At 28.2% G+C, this 13,719-nt stretch overlaps 2 protein-coding genes across 2 annotated transcripts; one reads left to right on the forward strand and one right to left on the reverse strand.

The window, feature by feature from the left end:
- Positions 1 to 1,385: 1,385 nt before the first annotated feature.
- LOC113851182 (disease resistance protein RPM1-like) lies at positions 1,386 to 4,397 on the reverse strand. Its single transcript, XM_027481658.1, has 2 exons — positions 3,794 to 4,397; positions 1,386 to 3,400 (listed from the first exon to the last, which is right to left on the reverse strand). The coding sequence occupies exons 1-2, from the start codon at positions 4,395 to 4,397 to the stop codon at positions 1,386 to 1,388; spliced, it is 2,619 nt and encodes an 872-aa protein (XP_027337459.1).
- A 5,387-nt stretch (positions 4,398 to 9,784) lies between these two features.
- Positions 9,785 to 12,628, forward strand: LOC113851183. The gene is made up of 3 exons (XM_027481659.1): positions 9,785 to 10,009; positions 10,828 to 11,023; positions 11,311 to 12,628. Exons 1-3 carry the CDS (start codon positions 9,847 to 9,849, stop codon positions 12,626 to 12,628), a joined length of 1,677 nt encoding a protein of 558 aa, XP_027337460.1. The 5' UTR covers positions 9,785 to 9,846.
- Positions 12,629 to 13,719: the final 1,091 nt, after the last annotated feature.

Consider the following 13,719-nt stretch of genomic DNA (forward strand, 5'->3'; position numbering starts at 1 on the left):
AAATTTTGAAAACAGTTGTCACATTAAATTGTTCTCTAAAATTATATTTTAAAAATTGTTAGTTTAACTTTGTAAAATCTTTTAAAAAAATAGGTATATTTTTCAAAATTTAAAACACTTGGTAAACAAAATAATATTAAAGTAAATAATTAAAATAATTTTAAAACAATTCACTTACTCTAAATTTTTAGAACAATACAAATGAAAGAGAAAATTTCAAAGACATACGTTTAAAAAACAAAATTTAATAAAAGAATAAAATATAATATGCTTACAAATGTGAATATATATATATATATATATATATATATATATATATTATCTTTCAAAATATTAAGTTCACTCAGTGTAAATAATATTAATGACAACTTAGTGAATACAATTTGTCTATCGGTTTCATGTTGCTTAGAATGGCCTAGGGTTGGGTCATGTGTGAGATTCTTTCACGGGAAAAGAATATTTAATTTTGGTATTTTGAAGCAAAGTATACATATGTATCTTTTATTTTTTAAAATTTTATTTCTTTTTACACACAATATTTTTATTAAGTAAAAGTATAATACCATCTGTTTTAAAATGACTATTGACCTCTATTGAAATCAACGTTAGAAAAGTAATACACACGTGCTTATATGTTTAGAAAAAAGACAAATTTACTGAACCAAAAATAAGATTAGAAAACAATTGCCATTTGATGTCAAGAAATGATTCATGTTGTTTTCGTAAAAGGCATTACGCTAGAGCACTAAAATTCGGAGAGTGATTTCTTAAAAATTAGTTTAAGTATACTTTGGAAAATAGTTAATGTGATATATAGTCTTAGAAGTATATTTCAGAGATCTGATTCATGTTTAACATTTTTTCAAGTGACTTCTTCTGGGAAGTTAAATCATGAGAGCAGTTTGGTTAACTACTTTCTTAAGTTAATGAGAAAAAAAAAGAAGCTAAAATTACATCTATTTTTTAAACTTTTTCAAAATTTGAAACACCTAATAGACTAAATAATATCACAGTAAATAATTAAAACAAGTTTGAATTCACTTATCCCAAAATTCTTGAAGTAAACCAGTGAAAGAAAAAATTTCAAAGAGATACATTTGGAGAAACAAATTCAAGAATAAACAAAATATAATATACTTACATATGTGAAAAAATACACACAAACACACAGACAAACATATATATGAGGGTATTATCTTCTTAAATATTAAGCTCACTTTGTATTAATACTAATAATCTCACCGGTTTTACCGATACAAACTGTTGCCATGAAAAACAAAAGTTACACACTCTAATGAAATTTACAAGTCCTTTTACAGATACACAAACCTCATAACCATTGTAAATCATTTTGCCACTACAAAGACTAGGAAAAATCCTCCATATCATGATTTGATGAGTTGCTGAATGTGAGTTGGCACTTGCACTGTTTCAGGGCGTATAGATAATTCCAACAATTGAAGGTGAGGCATTGCTCCTTCATCTATTTTAAATGTTACCAACGTGGACAAGCCAACTTTCAATACTTTCAAATTCATAAACCATCCCTTTTGAAAGTACAATTCATTACCTTCATAGGACTCCCAAAGATCAAACTCCAACAATGTTGACAAGTCTTTAAGAAGAGGCAATGGATCTTCTATTAATCCTGATTGATACAACCGCAATCTGGCTAGATTTTTAAGCTTGGAAATCCAATTTGGCAATTTTTCTAAACGCCCATATAAGTAAATGCGTTGGAGGTGTTGAGGAGGATCTCTTAATGATTCCAAGTGAAGAACTTGATCAATTTTACTCATGAACTTAATTGCCAATGTGCATAGATTAGTCATGCTCTCTATGGCACTGCATAATAATTCTTCATTTTCTTTATTTAGCATACATATGCCTAAATGCCTCATTTGCTTCAAATTCTGCAGTTCTCTTATAATGCTATCTTCATCATCACTTGCGTCAACCATGCGTAACTTCTGTAAAGCCCTTAGATGACCAATCCCTTCCTTTAATTTCACACCTAAGATATGTGAATCAGTGTGATATACCAAAAGAAGACGCAACTTAGTAAGTTTATTGATCTCTATGGGCAATTCACGAACATAAGTATTTTTAAGATCCAAAGTCTCAAGGTTCTTCAACTTGCCAATGAATTTTGGAATCATCTCAACACTAGTATTCCTTAAGTTCAAATATTTCAAATGGAGCAAGTTACCAACTGCTTTAGGAAGATAACTGAGGGGTGTATTTTCACAGTCTAATCTAACCAACAACTTAAAGCTAGAGAACAATGATTCAAAGATGGAAGTTGGCATATCGTGGGTAATGTTAAAATGAAAACAAGACCTTGTTAGTCTATAATTTGCAACGCTTCTTTCCAAAGAAACATCATCAATGTATGTGTCAATTGATAAGCGCCGAGTCCATTCTTGTAACTTAAACTCCTCACTTTTCTTCACTTGACAAAATTTTAGCTCCTCACACTTTTTGAGAATAAAGTTATGCATTAAATCGTGGACCCGGCAATTTCTAACCCTACCATACGAATATTTTTTAGCCACTTTAACCAAGTTCCTTGCAATAAGCTCACTCAAGTATTCTTCTGCTACTTCTTCTAGTGTTTGACCTTCATTCTCTTTGTTTTCTACAAAACCCTCTGCTATCCACAAATTAACAAGTCTCACACAACTAATTGAATAGTCCTCAGGGAAAAGGCCAAAGTATAAGAGGCAAGATTTAAGGTTGTAACTAAGATCTTGGTAACTTTCAGATAAAACTTGGTGTAAACTACTAAGATAGGGATCACTTGAAAGTTTTGAACGTAGGCTATCATATACCTTTTTCCATTCTAAGACACTTTTGTTTTTGGTTGAGAGGAGACCAGCAATAGCCACAATTGCTAGTGGCAATCCATTGCACTTGTTAACAAACTGCAAAGACAATTCTTTCAAATCATCAGGACAACCTTCGGGACATGCCTTACTACAAAAAAGCTTCCAAGCATCATCTGGACTGAGTGGTTCCATGTCATGGACATGAATTGGTCCAGAACGTCCACAAAACTCAGCAACTTTCTTGTACCTTGTGGTGATGATTATCTTACCCTTACCTCTTGGTAATGCATATTCTACATCTCCCCAAAAGCTCTCCTCCCACACATCATCAAACACAATCATATAGCTCTTTTCATGTAAGTATTCCCGTAATTTTCTTACCAGAGTATCATTGTCCATGTCACTAATTTCCTTAGTTGCATTTTTATCATTGGCCTCCTCATAGAATCTCCTTCTCAAAGTCTTCAGGAGATTTTTCCCCCCAAGTGATTGAGACACAGTGACCCATGCATAGCAATCAAAATGTTTTTCCTTTTGCTCGTTGAATACCTTGTTCACAATGGTTGTTTTTCCTTGATACAAAAACAACAAAAAAGAAAAGTTAGAATATATATGCGATTCTGTTACATTTTTGTCTATAAAAAATTATAATTTTTTATATGATGTCATAATTTCCTTGGTTCAGTTAAGATGTACTTATTTATCTCATGAGATAACTTAAATAAATTCATAAAAATATATTTCTTTTAATGTGTATCTAAGAACATATGTTAAGAAATTATCAAATAGTAATTTTTTAATTAAAAACTATAATATTTAATATTATTAATACATCAAATTTTGTATTATATCATGATTTTTAATAAAAATTTACTATATAAAAGTTTTTATATTAATGATGCTCACGAGCACATGCAAGAAAGTAGAAAAGACAAAAAGAAGGAAAAGTAAAGGTATGACATTACCAAATCCTCCATCGCCAACCACTGAAATGACAGTGCGACTACCATTCTCTAACAACCAATTGGTTAGTACTTGCTTGGTGGGTTCAACCCCCACAAGTTGATCATCCTCAACAAAAAGGGCACCCTGTCGAAGGTAATGTAGTGTAGTGTCACCACTTGATTCTGAAGCTGATGAACTCAATCCATAAGCTTCCTTTGCTTTGTTGAGTTCCTCTAGTTTTTTTTCAATTTCACCAAGTTGTGCTGAAATCCCATGATGGGCAATTACACTTCTAAGGAAGTCATAAATTTTACACACAATCATACCAACAACACCATACAAGTCCTTGCCTTGAAGCATATTATCCTCTAGGTATAAATATTCATCAATGACATCTTCAATGTGAAAAGAAACTTCTCTCATCTGAGTCACCCACTCTTTCACCACATTACCTGTTTTCACTATTTCTGCCTTTGAGTCTGCATCTTTAAGGTATGCTCTTATTAGTCGTAATTGAACTTTCACTAACACAAGTTGGCTACACACATCATTGGCCAGATTAACTTCATTTTCCAGTAAAGGAATCAACTTGTCAGTTACAAGATTCACAGCAATTTCTGCCATCTGATGAAATAAATACAAGAAGTAAGGCACATTAATCTTAGGTTGCAATGATGAATTAAAGTTGCCTATGGCAAGCATCTAAGTATAATATATGTACAAAAAAAAATTGGCTCTCATTAACTGCTGCACTCACTGAAAGTGGAGCTGGAAAAACGAACTACCAAGCTAGCAAAATGATGTTCTACTTTAGCAAAGTCTTTTGTTTTTTCGGTTTTTTTTTTTTTTTTTTTTGTGTTCTTAACGCACATCAAATTTAATTAGGTTAAACTAAAAATATTTATACTTTTTTTTCAGCTCTATCTGATAGAAAGAAGGAGAGACATACTTACAAATTAATTTTCGTTATATCAATCATTTTATTTCACACTTTTTTTTCTCTTTTTATTGTTTTATAGTATAATTAGTTATAATGTTTTTATATAAATATAATTTCTCTTTGTTATATGGCAAAACTTCAAGGAAATAGCTAGCACAAACAAAATGGATTTGTAAATTCTTACTCAAATGGATTTGTAACACGATTAAAATCCCTGAATTGTTACGAAATTTAAGAAAACACGTAAGTTAGAGTCCCTAAATGTTGTAATGCGAAGATTTTTCAATCTCAATGAAAAAGAACAAACGAACTTTTCAATCATGTATAGCAGTTCAATTTTCAGCCACACAAACAAAATCTAAACCATTATGGATCAAAAGATATTGAATTGAAGAGAGGGATACTTACAGAAATGGGAAACTTACTAGGTCGAGGAAAACCAGAGTTTAAAGTTCAAACTGCATGAGATTCTAATATTCAAGCAAACTATAAATTAATATTGGAGTTGATCAAATGCAACCCTTAAAGTCAGAATTCTATTCAGCGTCATCGATACTAGCTGTTTGATTTATTTATTTTTCTAATACAGAAAATCCCAAACTAGCATGACAGCATAATCACACATAAACTTGTTCAACTAGCCTCACAAAGTAAACGCCTGATGGAAACCTTTAATCTTCTATATTAGGGTTACAAGAAGGGAAAGTGATCGGAAGCTTAGTTCAACTATTTTATTATTTTATATTGTTGAAACATGCCTTTCAAAAGTTGTTAGAGTTTTTTTATTTATTTATTTTAATCAGTCAAAGAATATCTTATTAATTAAATTCTTTTCACTAGTTGTTAGTGAATACTAAAGCTGATTTAATTCAAATAGGTTCACTGATCTTTAATGGGAACAATTATGAGATTTGGGCAGTAAGTATGGAAACTTATCTTGAGGTTGTGAATGTTTGGGAAGAAGCTGTAGCATAAACTAGTTCTTATATTTCAGCTTTATCAAATAATCCCACAATGACACAAATCAATAACCACGAAGAAAGAAAAACAAAAAGTCAAAAGCAAAAGCTACATATATATATATATATATTTGTGTTATTTCATCCTCAATTTTTACCATAATTATGAATCTGGACTCATCTCATGCCATTCCCATTTAGTTTTATCTTCGAGATAAATATCAAGGTAATAAATGAATTAAAAGTATGAAAGTGCTTAATTTTATTCAAAAATTTGAAGCAATGAAAATAAAAAAGTCAAAAAAATTAAAGAATATTCCGAATAACTTCTTAATATTGCCAATCAAGTAAGACTATTTGGTGTTGAACGAAAGATAGTCCAAAAGATACTTATAATTGTGCCTCAGAGATTTAAAACTTCAATTTATGCTTTAAAAAATACTAAAAAAGACATAGTTGCAATTAATATTATTTTAGAGAATGGGAATGCATATTTTATAATAAAAATGCAAACTATGAATTAATATTGGAGTTGATCAGTTATCACATGCAACCCTTAAAGTCAGAGAAACTCAGCGTCATCGATGGCAGCTGTTTGATTGTTAAATATGAGATTAAGAAACCCTTTAGTAAATAATATTTAAAAAATTGATTTTTAATTGAATTTAATAACATTGTGCGTGATTCATAGTCGATTTCAATTAATAATATAAGCTTTGCTTGTTATTTTTTTTTAATATAAAAAACTTCAAACTAGCATGACAGCTCATAATCACACATAACTGAGTCAACTAACCTCAGAAAGTAAACGTGTGATGGAACTCTTTCATCTCTATATTATAGAGGGAAAGTGATAGAAGCCCTACTCAACTATTTTATTTTTTATTTATTTAAGTCTAAATTTCTCCCAAAAATAGTTTGAGGTGATCTATACATTTACAAAATAAAAAAAATTTATATCAATAAATAAGTATGATTTTGAATTATTAATACTAATTTTTTATTTAAAAACATAAGTTTGTATTCTTTTAAAATTTATAATTTTTTTATTTGATATACTTCACTTTTAATTTTTTTTAGACAAGTCTATCAAAAATTATAATACAAATTTTTTCTTAATTAAGTTTAGTGTACTTTGTATTCTTGTAGAATGATTTTTAATATATTTATAAATTAATTCTTATACTTTAAATAATTTTTTATAAATATAAAGAATATTTCATAAAGTTCATATGTGATGAATTATTAAATTATATTAAATTTTAATATTATAAATTAGAACTTAACTTGAATTTAGTTAAATTTCAATATTTTTAATCCGATCTAAACTAATCTATTAATTTATAATTAAATTGAGTAAAATTTCTTAGATTTCATGATGAACGAAATCCGTGAGTGAACAAGATTGACAAGATTGATGAACATTATTGCTGCATAGTAGAGAAGAAGGGTATATTGACGTCACTAGATTGAATATTCAATCAAGCACAGGAATTACCCACATTCTCTTTTGAGTTGTAAACAACTTTCAATTCATAAAATCTTTTAAAGTTTCATTTTTCATTATAAATACTCATGTAAAATTGATTTTTTTTTTAAAAAAAATTAGTTTTGAATTACAATTAAGCATTATCTTCGAGAGAGCTTATATGTCTTTTAGGATGGTTTCTAAAAAAAACTATTATTTGTATCTTATTAAGGCTTTTTTATATTTTTGCAGTGATTCTATGTCAAGTTTATCATTCTGTTCTACGTTGAATTGAAATTGTGCCACTTTCTTTTCTCTCTTTTTTCATCTTTTAAAATTTTCTTATTTGTCTTATTTAAATTTTAATTTCATTCAAATTATCTAATAATTATATCTCATAAAATAATAATATTTTTTCAATGTTTCTTGATAGCATTTTATGTTTTAAAACGTTCTTTCACCTTATTTTGGTAATATTGAATTTCAAAATTTTCAAAACAAGAAACACTTTCTATGATGTAAATCTATTTCTAAGATGTAATTTAACTAGTTTAAGGATAGATTCATGAATTTTATATTAATTGTTGGTCCAATCTACTAACCTAAAATATAATAAATCACATAATTAAAACATAAAGTTTTAACTCAAAATGATATTAAAAATAAGGATTGAGCTAACAAATTGAATTAGGCTTTAATTTTTATAATCTTTGATTAGAACACAAGAAGCCAAATTTAATTATTCCTCTTTCACGTTTTTAGGTGTCTTAAACATAATTATCACCATATGTCATATAGTTGCTTTGACTTTTTCTCTTTTTTTTTTTTCTCACAGTCTCTCTGAATCTTTGTATAAGAGATTTATCTATTTTTTTTCTTTTTTGTTGCCTTTAATCCTTATATCTAATTATGAATCATTAAAATTAAGTTAATTGATATTTTTAAATAAATGTGTAGCTATTAAAATATTTTAATCTTAACTATCTAAATATATTGGTATGTTGAAAATTTATTTATCTTATATCTCATATTAAAAAAGTAATGTATGTCTTTGATGATTTGTAATTCTGCTAGTTTTTAACGTTTTTTATTTTTATTTTTTGGGGAGATGGGTCTTCATATCTTATATTTTGATTATTTTCCAGATTTTCATATTCTCTATTTATAACATATCGGAAAGATATATTTGTCTATTATTATAATTAGAAATTTAGTTAATGGTTATAATAACCTTTTACATTTTTGATAAATGCACATAATATATAATTGTAATATAATAGAAATATAAAAGTATTTGCCTCACGTCACTTTTTGTTACTTTTATCATGCTTTGTTAAATATCAAATCACTTTACAAAAAGTAAAAGGAAGAGAGGGGACAGCGATGTGGGAAATAGAATAATACGCTAAATTAACCTCTAAAATTATAAAAAATAATAATTGTTAAAATTATAAAAGTACTATTTATTTCTTAAATTATTAAAAAATTTTAAGAATATGAACTCAAATTATTGATATAAGATTATGAGTTTAATTTTAATATTGTTACACCTTCAATTAATTAGAATACACCGAGTTTATGATTTTTTATATTAGTTAATACAAAAAAATTTTAAAATTATTAATATGATAATTTATGATTAGATGACAGCATAAAACAAATATACTGTCAGTATATTTCAATTAAAATTTTAAGACTATTTTGAAAATTAAAATAATATTTTAATAATTTTAAAACTGAATTAATCGATACTTATAATTTTAAAAGATAAAATGCATTATTGGAATAACAATCTTTATTTTTTTTACATTAATTTAATCTATAAAAAAATACTAAAAATAATAATAATAATAAAATCTTTCTGGATATTAGGTAAAAAAAATTAATAAATAAATATTAATTAATGTTTTAAAGGCAATAGTTAAAGAATTAAAAATGAAAAAAAAAAATTGTTTGAAAATGTTAATACACACATTTTTCTTAACTTTATTATAGTTTAATGTAATTTATAATAAAAAAAATTGCTTGCAAGTCCATACTTAGAATATTGGTTAACGAGACTCGTTAATAAATAATAACTTTTATCATAAATTAAGTTAAATACATAAAAAAGATTAAAAAAAAACTTGTTAACGTTTAAAAAATCTTAATTAAAAATCATAGTACATTTATTAGCACTTTTTATAAGTATTTAATCTCTACATTAATATTTATTTTTCGGGTCAAAAAATAATAATTTCAACTTAACCTTTCAATCTTTTAAAGCTTTTGAGGGGGGCAACAAATCAACAATGCCCTCTCTCTCCGTCGGTGGACCAACTATTTCAAATCACATTTGCTATCATTTGAAACGATTGCTATCATTAGAGTTAATGTTAATAAAAATTAACGAATATTATGTTTAGATTGAAACTGTAATTCTTTTATATTAATGAATATTTACGTTTTTTAAAATAAATAAATTATTATTATTATTTATTATACATATTTATTTTAAAATTAACTGTAATAATTATTCATACTATCGTGAAAATTACCTTAATTAAAAAGTTAACGATGTTAAAAGTTAATGTTTAAAAAGGAATCAATTTTTAAAATTAATGATATAAATCCTAAAGAAATATTCAGTAAAGGTGAAATGCATGCACTTGCATTCTAAGTAGAAACAAAGAACAAGGAGAGTGAGAATAACCAAGCTAAGTTGAGATGGAACAAGAAGAAGTAGGAGAGGATGCAAAATGGGTAACCCATTATTGTAGTGATCATCAAATATTGTTGGTGGGTGAGGGTGATTTCTCCTTCTCCCTTTGTCTGGCCAAGTCTTTTGCTTCTGCTTCCAACATCGTAGCAACCTCTCTTAACTCATTTGGTCTCTCTCTCTCTCTCTCTCTCTCTCCGACCCTTTTAATGGTGCTTGTGCATTTTGCTTTCTGAAGCACGTTTCAATGTTGAAGTTTTGACCTTGGATAGATATATAAGAAAGCAGAAGTTGCTTTGCTTCATTAGAATAGAATATTATTGATGGGGAAGAATATTTGATACTTTCCCCTTATTTTAATCAAAATTTATATTCATAAAACACCCTTTTCTTTGTTTTTGCTCTTCTTCATAATTTTTTTTTTCACACAATTTTTTTCAAGCATACCGATCAAACCCAGTTGAAAGTTGTAGCTAATGGAAATACTGTTAATAAGTAAAGCAATGCTGAATCTAGTATCAGACCAAGGTTATAGCTTTTAAATTTGTAACGTTTATAGTAAAATGAAGATATTTTATTTTGTTATTTGGACTTGTTTTCTCTTGCTATTGTAGCCATTTGCAACTTTGCGTTGGATTAGTTAATGTGACTTAAATACTTTCTTATTGATTCTTAGTAGTGCTTGTTTATGTTGTTTACTGTGTATATCTATTATGCTCTGGTTTTGATTGAACGTTCTTGTTAGGAGTGAAAATGGGAAGATGAAAAACTGATAAGTGAAAATCAGGATATTTCTAGAGTCATTGATAGAACTCATTTGTTCAAAAGCCAAATGCTACGTTACTTGTTGCTCCACTATTTTCTGCCCGTTTTATTTTCTTACCTACATTTGTCAACCACACTCATAATTAGTGTCATTATATTTGTGGCACTGCAAAATGCTTTGGCCTTACTTTGGTCATCTATACTCACTCTCCCTATTCATGTAGATGAAGTTACAAAGATGTACAAGAATGCAAAGTCAAATTTAGATGACTTACAAAATATGGGAGCATGCTTGTTACATGGAGTGGATGCAACCAAAATGAAGCTCCATTCAGATTTAAAAAAGCAGAGGTTTGATCGAGTTATATTCAATTTTCCTCATGCAGATTATTGGAAGGAAGATGACCCATTAATTATTAAGTGAGCTTTCTAGTACAATTCAATTTCATAACTGATTAATGTCTTGAATACTTTTTATAGACCAAAATATACGTTTGTAACATTCTTGGATCTGCTATGCTGATCTTAGGCTAAAATATGAAATAGAAACTGTGTAGCAAGTTTCTGCACCTTTCTAGTTTTCACAGAATTGCTGGTTTATATATTTTGTTATGTTAAATTTCTCTGTTTATCATACTAAGGTTTTTAAGCATGAAATTCTTATCATCCCTTTATGTTATTGTGTGTCTTTCCTTGTGAATTTACAGGATGCATAAAGACCTTGTGCTTGGTTTCTTCAAGAACGCGAGTTGCATGCTTCGAGCTGATGGTGAAATTCATGTTAGTCATAAAATTACAGCTCCTTTTAGCAACTGGAACATAGTGAAACTTGCTACACAAAGTTTTTTGACATTGATTGAGTGTGCTGATTTTAAGAAAGAAGATTACCTGGGTTACGACAATAAGAGAGGTCATGGCAATAGATGTGATGAACCCTTTCCACTTGGTAAGTGCTGCACATTTAAATTTATTTACAATCCTAAAGCTACACGAAACCATACGAAGAGAAATCAAATGGTGGTTACTAAACAACTGAAAATTCTTCCATTACAAGAGATTAAGGATGCTGTGGAGCTATTGCCTACTTCAGTTCATAACTTTTATCCTCATACAAGTCGCATTCCAAAAATGAATGAAGTAGTAACATCAATATTTGGCTTAACAAATAGACACACTTCAATCACTGGAGGCTACTTAAGTAATGTGGGTGAAGTATATAGAAAAACTGCTCCTTCTGCTCTTCATGGTGTGAACTTAGGACCTCAAAGATCATTGCAACCAATGGAGCCATTGCAATCTTTGCAACCATGGCCACAATCAACTAATGTTAGATATTCTGATACAGACCGTGTTAGAACAATAGATACTATTCCCTTATCACTTGGTGCTAGAAATGAAGGCTATCATGTCTGTGGTGGAAGCTCAAATTATTTGCAAGAAGCATTTGGTAGAACAACAGCTCAAACGGCAAGTTATTCTTTTGATGGAGTAAGACCTGACTTTGGGAGATACATTGATGAAATACCAAGAAGGACTTTGAATGGTAACATCTATGGTGGCTGCTCAAACTATTTGAACGAAGAACTTGATAGAACAGCTCAAAGAGAAAGTTATTATTTTGATAGAGTTAGGTCTGACTTTGGGAGTTACATGGATGAAATACCAAGGAGGACCTTGAATGGTAACATCTATGGTGGCTCCTCAAACTATTTGAAAGAAGAACTTGGTAGAACAGCTCAAAGGGAAAGTTATTATTTTGATAGAGCAAGGTCTGACTTTGGGAGATACATTGATGAAATACCAAGAAGGACTTTGAATGGTAACATCAACTATTTGAAAGAAGCACTTGGTAGAACAGCTCAAAGGGAAAGTCATTATTTTGATAGTGTAAGGTCTGATTTTGAGAGGTACATTTGTGAATTGCCTAAGAGGACTTTTCAGAGTGAGTTTCACCAAATGAGTATTTTGATGCCAGAGACTGATCATATCTTGAATGAAAAGTGTACTAGAGGAATTCTTTATTAGCAGTGAACACTGTTTTCTTGGGTTTCTGGCTTTCTTCTTTTAAGCCCTTTTTGTTATATTCAATGGCTAGCTGGTAATTTTGTCATCAACATTTATGTTGATCGTTTGCTGCATGCATTTCTTGGATCAATTATGAATGAATTGCTCAAGAGGAAATATATTCTAGAAGAAATATGTTAGCAAATCATAAATTTTAATTTATTAAAATACTCTCTCTCAAATCTCAATCATTTCCTGGGGAGTATGATGCTAATATATAACTTTAAATTTATTGAAATGTTTCTAAATGAATAACTTAATAATATGTTTTCCTAAATATAAATAGGAATAAATTAGATGTCTCCTAATAAATGAAAATAAATTTAAGCAAATTTATATCATTTTGTAAATTTTATTGCACCTAATTATATAAAAATTTAATATACGGTTTGATCTTTTGAAAGTGAAAATAACTTGTTTTTGTTTTTTTTTTAATGGATGAATTTGTTTATTAATATTTGACAATATAGCGTATGTTTAGATTCACGTTGATATAAACTAAATGCACTTCAACCTTAATCCTGCTGAGAGTAACGTCTATTAAAGAAGAAACCTGTGTACGGTTTTTGCTACTGATCCAAACATGCGATTAGTATAAAAATTTGTAGTGAGTTTTCACTTTGTTTAAACAAGGAGTGAAATAAGAAAGAAAAGAAATAGGAGATATAAATTTTTTTTTTTTTAAATGTGCTATTTAGATGGATAAAAATTTTATAAAAAAAAGTGAATAATTTTTTCACTTATTTAAATGAGTGGAAGAGTAAAAAAATATTATATAAAATATGTTTTATACTAATTGAAAATTTTAAATTTAATAAAAAATTGAACTTTTTCCTCTATTTTTATCTAAAGCTTGGTATATTTAATTTTAAATTATTAAATAAAAAATACATATTTAAATTAATATTAAATGTGTTATCTAATACATGAAACTAGTAAATATAATTGTATTAAACATTCAAAAGAAAAACATTCAAAATACATATAATTTATACACAAAAATTATCTCAATTATAAATTTTAAAACTATTTAAAAATTTTAGAGATAAATA

Source organism: Abrus precatorius, unplaced genomic scaffold (assembly GCF_003935025.1).
Source record: "Abrus precatorius isolate BTA unplaced genomic scaffold, Abrus_2018 Scaffold9, whole genome shotgun sequence".
In the NCBI taxonomy this organism is placed as follows: domain Eukaryota; kingdom Viridiplantae; phylum Streptophyta; class Magnoliopsida; order Fabales; family Fabaceae; genus Abrus; species Abrus precatorius.